Source organism: Orycteropus afer, unplaced genomic scaffold, assembly GCF_000298275.1.
Source record: "Orycteropus afer afer isolate SDZICR_OR568_19922 unplaced genomic scaffold, OryAfe1.0 scaffold00888, whole genome shotgun sequence".
NCBI classification, from domain to species: Eukaryota; Metazoa; Chordata; class Mammalia; order Tubulidentata; family Orycteropodidae; genus Orycteropus; species Orycteropus afer.
Window position 1 is genome coordinate 222551 of NW_006922475.1, and position 8879 is coordinate 231429.

Sequence of the window (8879 nt, forward strand, 5' to 3'; positions counted from 1 at the left end):
ACCTAAAGATAATTCTTTTGAATTCCTTATCAGAGAGTTCCAATTCTGCTTCTTCCTCAGGGATGTGTTCTGGGTCTGTATTCTGCTCCATTGTTTCTACCACTAACTGCTTCTTGGTGTGGACTTGATGGTCTGTTGTCTCTGAGGCATCGTGGTATTGTTGTATTTAGATCTCTCTTAACTGTGAAGAGTGGCCAAGGGTGATCCAGGCTCTTCTTGGTGGTTTTTTTATCGTTGGCCCGTTGGTGGAGAAGGAGGTAGTGGCTCTCATTCAGTAAGTGAAGTTGCAGGAGGTGTGTGTGTAGTTGTGTCTTATGGGGACTGTTGTTGTCTCCCACTCAGTTAGATACAAATTACAATTGAATAGCCATCAGAAAACTTTTCTCTCTTGCAAGTCTGGAGTGTCCTTGAGGTTGCTGGAAAGCAGAACGTGTTCTTAAGCACCAGGAATCTGCGAGAGCTCTGTCTCTTTAAATATTCAAAATAGTCAAGCTGCTTTTAGACCTTCAAATTGGCGGTGTCCTCCAGACCGGCAAAAGTTCACAGCTCAGCCGCCTTTCTCTTCACCTTCTCTGTTTATTCCCCAGCCACCAGAGCAGTCCTCTGCAGCCCCTGGCTAGCAGGGCTGATTTTTAGGTTAATTCTTAGGTCCTACCACCACTTGGGAATCTCTAAGCTGTCTGTGCAATCAGGATCGCTGCCAGACTGCAACTCTGTATGTCTCCTTTTTTGATATTTGCACATAAATTCTTCTGCTAGTTGGGGTTTAGTCCACTTCTATTTCCTTCCCTTCAAGGCTCAGGGGTCCAAGATTATCTTCTGTGTCTGTGTTAATTGGTTTCCCTTTTCTTTGTTGAAGAGGGGTCTGTGCAGTCTTTCTGTCTAGTCCGCCATCTTGCCGGAACCTCTCACATTTGTTTCTTTAATGACTCCAGGATATGTTATAGCACAGCCACATTGGTTGAGTATTTAATGGAGAGGAAATGCACCCCAGTATCTTCTGTAGTTATTGACATCTGACATTTATACTCAAACTTCAGACCTCTCTCCAGTGTGTACCTCTAACTTCAGTGTCCTGGATTAAGACAAAATTGGATATCCTTATATATATATTTTTTTCCTCTGCTGTATGTGTAAAATGAGGTGTGGTAGCCCAGTGACTAAAGGCATCTGACTGTTAACCTGAAGGTTGGTGCTTCAAACCCACCAACCACTCTGTGGAAACAAAACTGGGCAATGTGTTTCTGTAAAGATTTACCACCTCGGAAACCCAGTGGGTGTTTCTATAAATTGGAATCGACTCCATGGCAGTGAGTTTAGTTTGGTTTGGTTTGGTTTTGGTGGGTGAAAAATGTGAGAATATAAAATATATTTGTTGGACTTGGGATCAGATTTGGAATAGGATTTTTGAATAGGAGTTGGTGTGTTTGCATGAAAAAGCCAGTGTATAATAATTGAAAACTACTGGTAGAGAGTTTCTGGCAAAAAGTAGCTGTTCATTATACATTTTAACTATTGTTATTATTCTAGAGATTCTGTGGATTCTCACATAATTCAGTAAAGATCTTCCCACCTGTGGGAAATATGGGTGTTATTTTTATTTGAGAAGCAGTTTTGTTTATATCAACAGGGACCACAGAAATAATTTAGATTTGCAATTTATTAATAAAATTATCTAAATGCTGCTACATCTTATTTGACAACTATTATTACCATTTTATAGATGGGAAAAGCACTTACTCCATAACTGGTTGCTTATTTAATACATACGTAGGGAAACAGTTCCTTCTAAAGAAAGATGCTTTGATGATGTCTGAGGTAGAAGTAAAATATATTGATTTTTTTGGTAGTTGAATGGAAGATATATGCATTTTCTCAGAAAGAGAATGTAGGGTTTTGTCCTTTTCTTAAATGTTTGTATTTTTCATTTCTAGGCTGTTCGCTGCTATGAATCTCTAATCTTAAAAGCTGAAGGAAAAGTGGAGTCTGATTTCTTTTGTCAATTAGGTCACTTCAACCTCTTATTGGAAGATTATACAAAAGGTAATTTTTTCTCTTTTGTTAATTAGTGCTTGACTTATGTATATATTTAAAGTAACTGTAATTGTACTATATCTTTATTAGAAGTATTACAATTTTTACTTCTAGGAATTTGAATGGTGTTAAAAAGAAAATTTCCATGGGTTTATATTTATGTATGAATGTGTAAGCTTGTTTTTTTTTACCATTCATGAATTGGTGATGGTGGGGCATCTGGTGTGGAAGTCAGGCAAGAGCTCCAAAGAGCGATACAAAGCTGAATGATTTTTATGGGCACAGATACACAGGAACAAGGAGGCTATATTTAGCAAAGTTTAGATTGACTTGTGGTCATTTTCTTTCTTTATTTGGAATTAAAGGAGAAATTTTGAACTAGGTAAACTAAGCAGGTAATTCCTAGTTGGTTAGCTTTGATTTCTGTTTGTGGGAGACTCAGTTGATTGACTTAAGTTTCACCTCCTGGAAAGGTAGGTCAGGCATTTACAGGAAATATAAATTAGCTAGATTTTGGTTTGCACATGTAGGGCTCAGCAAAAATGACTCACTCCATCTTGGGTCTATGTCAGGTCAGCAGTGGAAATGTGAAAATTTCATGTAAATCATCAAGAAATTGATCATTCAGTAAAACTGATAATCACATACATGTGCATTTATCAACTATAGTAAAAAGTGAGTCAGTCTGATTTATGTGTGGTGATTTTATCCATATTGGGGGACCCTTTGCAAAAGGGAATACAAAATTAGCATCTCTCTTTTCTTTCTTTGTCCTGAATTTAACTGACCCATTTTAGCTAGAAAATATTTGAGTGAAAATCTGGCCTGTAGCCATGTTATTTATTGTAAAGGTAAGTAGTAGTGAGATGATCACATATGAATTTGTACCTTGAATGAACCAAAAATTTTTATTCATTTGAAATTTTGTCTTCAATGGATGAATTAAATAACTGAATATACCCTCAAGATGAGCTCTTTTAATGGTGCCAAGCTGCCAGCTGAGACCTTTTCTCACTTAGGAAGTTGAACATGCCCCCAGATATCACCCCCTTTCCCCAATACCAAAAGAAAAATCTATAGCAAAGATAAACTGTATTCTTAGAAGCACAATTTTTTTTAACCTTTTGGTGATAATAAACATCTTGACGTGGAACGGGTGTATGTGTTGTGCTTGTTTTCAACAAATGTGGTTTTAGTGGGTAGAATAACTGGCAAATAGTTTGAGCGAAGGGTTTTTGGTGTATTCCATTGATGTTTTTGTTATACCACTTTTGTGTTAGGTCAAGTGAAATCTTAATGAAATACAATTTAAATGGTACACTGTGGGGTTTGCAGTTAGGCTTAGTTCTCAACTTGACTCTTATTTACAGATTATGTAATATTCATTAGCTTCTTGTCTTCTAATATGTGAAGGGGAGGTTGGGTAGGTGGGAATGAAAGCTTGGGAGTTTGGTGATTGTTATGTGAAACAGATTAGTATTTGGCAAAATGTCTTCAATTCAACAGGGTAATAGTTCCTAATAATGCCCATATATTTATACTTTGTTAAAAGAATATGGTAGCATAGTGCCTAAGGCACTTGACTGCTCACCAGGAGGCTGGTGGTTCAAACCCACCAGCCACTCCTTGGAAGGAAGGTTGGGCAATCCTACTTCCGTAGTGATACTGCCTCGGAAACCCAAGGAGGGGTCGCTATGTGTCAGGGCTGACTCGACGGGAAACAACAACAACAACAACAACAAAAGAATATGTGGAATTATATGCAATGAGCTAATTTTTCAATGCTGCAACTCTTACTTGGAGAGCATACTAATTTGAAAGTACATAAACAGAGACCAGACTTGAAAATTAAGTTTGCATATGGTCCTATCAGTCCTTGTGGTTCATTGATGATTAAGCAACACATACATTTTTAAATTATTTAAAAATTTTATTAGTTTATGAAATTTAGCTATGTTTTCCATTTATATAAAATTTGGCTGTGAAGGAGATGAAAAATCCAGGGACACTGTATTTTTTCTTTTTGAAGGTTTGGGGTGTGTGGCATCTAGATTATACTGGCAAACTACCTGTTGGGAATAATCTAGTAAGGAGGGAGAGGAGAAGAGAAGTATAACCTAAGGATTTAAGTCCTTGAAAAGATGTCCTCTGAGACTGTCCACTGGTATGTAGATGAATCAGTTATTGCTAAGTAGGCAGAAGCTTGATTATTTGCAACAGGAGGAAGCCCCAAACGAAATCCACTGCCATCAAGTTGAATCCTGACTCATAGAGACCCTGCCGCTCAGAGCAGAACTGCCTCATAGGGTTTCCAAGGCTGCAAATCTTTATGGAAGCAGACTGCCTCTTCTTTCTTCTGTAGAGTAGCTGGTCGGTTCTAACTACCGACCTTTTGGTTAGGAGCTGAATGCCTCAACCACTGCACCATCAGAGCTCCTTATAGAAGAAGCAGCAGAAAATAGACACAGAGGCATACATATGTACTTAGTATATCTCAGGATTTCAAGCTGGTAGCTCCTATTTCCTAGCTGTGAGTTATTATTATTTTTTTAATCCCTCTTAAGATTTTATTCGCCATATTCCCTTTTTAAACATTTTCTTTTTTAATACTGATTATCATACTCTTTCTATCCATTCTTGTCACTGTCTTTCCACAAGTCTAAAACTAGAACCATTCTCTAATAGGCACTTCCTCTTTCCCCTACAGGAGCTCTGGTAGCGTCGTGCCTAAGGCACTTGACTGCTAACCAGAAGGCTGGTGGTTCAAATCCACCAGCCATTGCTTGGAAGGAAGGATGGGCAATCTACTTCTGTGGTGATAATGCCTTGGCAACCCAAGGAGGGGTCACTGTGAGTTGGATCCCACTCGATGGCACATAACAACAGCAACTCCCCACCCCCCACACACCACCATCCCCTTTTCACCAGTTTATGGAGGCATTTCTTAGGTCACACTACTCCTTTCTTTGTACCCTGTATAAGATAAGAAAACTACCAACCCCAGGCAAATAGGTGCTTATCCTTAGGGGACAGATTTTAAATCAGAGCATTTTGGGAATAAAACCACACATTGAACATGTAATTTTGTGAGTAAACTGCTCAGGTATATATATGTGAGGGACTTATTTACCTAGTTATTCTAAGATAGTCCTTTATTTGCTCTGAGTTGTCATCATCTTTGTGTTACATTTTCTGAGTTTGGGGTTTCACTGAGGTTGGTTACTTAGGAAAAATTGCCTCTACTTATGCAGTAGAAAATGATAGAACCTATTTTTTGTACATTTTGAACTGTGGTGGCTCTGCCTTTATTTCTCTTCATATTGATCCCATCTACTTTCTGTCTTAAAGGAATTCCTAAAAATTTCTGATCTACAAATGGTATTGTTCGGTTATCATTACTGTTAAGATTATCATTACTGTTATTTTTCATTAAAAAATTTTTTTTCTGTCATTTTAAATGGATTTAAAGCAGAAGGAAGGAAGACACTGTAAAACATTTTCTTAGCCTTTCTGGCTGATAATATGTATAAAATGTTGTTGTTAAATGGCGTTCAGTCGTCTCCAACTCATAGTAACCATGTGTACAGCAGAATGAAATACTACTCGGTCCTGTCCCAGCCCCCATAATCCTTGCTATACCTGAACCCATTGTTGTGGTCACTGTATCAGTCTATCTTGTTGAGGGCATTCCCCTTTTTTGTTGACCCTCCACTATCAATATCAAATACAAAGAAAAATTTATCTTGCTTTATTTGGCCATTTTGCTTTTAGGCATTTATCCTGACACAGTAATTGGGTAAAGGATCCTGGGAAAACTGAGGCTTAGTGCACTTGGCCTATTGTCATGGATTGGATTCCTTGGGAAGCTGACTCTGATAGGGAGTTTAACATACAGGATGTTTGGTAAGGAGTGCCTTTGGGAACATCTGTGGTCACTATGAGTCAGAATCCACTGGACAACAGTGGGTTTGTTTTGGAAGGGAAGGGATGGAACCAGGGTTGGACATAGGGAGAAGTTAAACTATGATAGGCATGGCCAGTTCCACAGAGGGCTCTGGAGTTAGAATGGCCCTTCAGAGTTGTCCTAAAATGGGCTATGATGGCCAGGCTTTTATACTCCATTAAGCAGTGGATGTAGGGTAGCTTGGGAGAGGAGCATGAATTCGGCTGAAGCAGCCTCTGAAGAGTCTCAAAACTAGAGGCTGCCTGCAAGCAGGACTCCCAAAGGCTAGGACATTTCCTGTAAGTAGGGGCTCTTCACAGTGTCTACCATACCTCCTTTCCATTCCTAACTCCAGAGCTAACCCCTGAGCTTCTAATGAACCAAAAAAGTGATAGAGTTGGCAGAGTTCTTGCAGTGATTTCTCTTCTTCTGGTTGGAGCAGAACCAGAGGTGCAGTAGATAGAGAGCCCTGGGTTGCAGGACAAGCATATGCAATCATACGAATATACATGATGGCTCTTACAAGCAGTTTTATTGATAGAAAATCTTGACTTCTGTAATTGTGTGTGGGTTAAGTTATAGAAGAGGACTGAACTAAGTTAGTTGATTAAAAAAATCAAGTGTTTTGGTTACCTAGTGTCACTCTAACAGAAATACCACAAATGGGATTGCTTTAACAAATAGGAGTTTATTATCTTACAGCTTTGGAAGTTAGAAGTCCGAGTTTCAGGTGCCAAGCCCTAGGGGCTGGGTAAAAGCCCCTCAGCCTTGGAATTCAGCTCTGCCTCTTGCTCTTGGCCCTCTGAAGCTAGAACCATCTCTTCATTCAGGCAGCTGCTGGCTGCTGAAGCTGACAAGCCCAAGGTTGACAAGTGAAATGGCACAGTCCCGATATTACCAAACCACAAGGCAGGCTACTAATTCAAGTCCATTAAAAGTCCCAAGATCGGCAGGGCGACGTGGCAGGCTGCCGTTCAATGATTCGGTTATATGCAGTGTTCAAGCATACCATCAACTGGAGACCTTCCTCAAAACTGCTTCTTACATACTGGAAGCATCCCAGATCACTAAAGCAGCTACTCAGCTGCTCCAGTAGATTCCACCATGGAGTTAATTGCCAATATTACCATGGCAAATAACTACATCTAGCTGCCCAGCCATGCAACCTGGTCCAACAAATTTGGCATACAACCTTAACTACCACATCAAGTGACAAATTACCTCAGAGTACACAGCAAAATTCATATTATTTTTGTTCTGTAGTCAACATCAATGGAAGCAGCAATCAAAACATCATATGATGCATTGCATTGGGCAAATCTACTGCAAAAGACCTCTTTCAATTGCTGAAGAGCAAAGATGTCTCCTTGAAGACTAAGGTGCGTTTAACCCAAGCCATGGTATTTTCAGTTGCTTCATATACCTGTGAGACCTGGACAATGAATAAGGAAGACCAAAGAAGAGTTGATGCTTTTGAGTTTTAGTGTTGGTGAAGAATATTGAGAGTACCACAGACTGCCAAAAGAATGAACAAATCTGTCCTGGAAGAAGTGCAGGCAGAATGCTTCTTGGAAGCGAGAATGGCCAGACTTTGGTCATGCTGTCAGAAGGAACCATTCCCTGGAGAAAGGATATCATGCTTGGTAAAGTGGAGGGTAAACAGTAAAGGGGAAGGCCCTCAATGAGATGGATTGACACAGTGGCTGCAAGGATGGGCTCAAGTATAGCAAGGACAGTGAGGTTGGCACAGGACCGGGCAGTGTTTCACTCTGTTATGCATAGGGTCACTGTGAGTTGGAGGTGACTCAACCGCACCTAAACAGTGACAACACAGCAAAATTATAAGTAGATAGAAATTAAGAGGAAAAAGGTAAAAAAAAAACTTGGGGGTAGTTAATCGGCATTACAGAAGGAAAAAAAAAAGTTGAAGGAATTATAGTATCATTAGGGTGAAAACCTTGAAACCTTTCAAAGAAAAAAATAGTTTCTGAACATTTTATAGTGAACTGTAAGTTTGCTCAGTTAAAAGTTCTTTGAAATTCTAGCCAAAGATAGGTTTTTTTCTCTCTCTCCCTTTCTTCAATTAATTGTTTTTTTGTTGTATTGTCTATCATTTTTGGTCAAAAATGCTTTGGTGGTTTTAGTTTATAAGCAGTTACAAATAGCTAGGGCAAATTATGTGCTAAGAATTATTAATCTGGGGAAATCTTGTCAAAGCTTTATGAATTTTCTTATTCTTTCTTGGGGTGCATGTCAGTACTCTGTGCTGGGATATATAGTATAAGCATAATGTGAATGTTTTCCAATAATAGTTCTTGAACTTGGCTTCTCCAAAAATTATTATTATTTTTTTTTCATGCTTTGAAAGAAGGATGTTATTGCTAAGGATGTTATTGCTATTGGAACTAATGATATGATTCTTTCAAGAATCTACCGTTTGTTTATAACTTCTTTCTGATAGAGGTTCTTTGGGAGGTAATTTGTAGTGTGTGTGTATGTATGTGTAATATATTGTATACAATAACAATTACTTGGTCAGCCCCAGGCTTACAGGTGAGGAGAGACAACTCAGGGACGCCCGAAGTAGCAAGCGGGAAGAGCAGGAGATAGGGGATTAAAAGCCAGGAAGCCAAAGAGAAGAGCAGTCAGCCGAAGGGATTAGGTAAGGAGGGGCAACTCAGGCCTGCCCAGAGTAGCAGGCCGGAAGAGCAGGAGGAAGGGGATAAAAAGCCAGGAACCCGAACAGAAGAGCAGTCAGCCCCAGGCTTACAGGTAAGGAGAGACAACTCAGGGACGCCCAAAGTAGCAAGCGGGAAGATCAGGAGAAAGGGGTTTAAAAGCCAGGAAGCCAGAGAGAAGAGCAGTCAGCCGAAGGGATTAGGTGAGGAAAGGCAACTCAGGC

General features: G+C 39.6%; 1 protein-coding gene across 1 annotated transcript in view; it reads left to right on the forward strand.

Annotated features, from left to right (window-relative positions):
- The window catches only part of KDM6A (lysine demethylase 6A), a 245741-nt gene that overhangs the window by 3246 nt on the left and 233616 nt on the right, over positions 1-8879 (forward strand). Inside the window, exon 2 of the mRNA XM_007958238.2 lies at positions 1935-2043. Coding sequence (XP_007956429.2) covers positions 1935-2043 — 109 coding nt within the window. The remainder of the gene's footprint in view (positions 1-1934; positions 2044-8879) is intronic.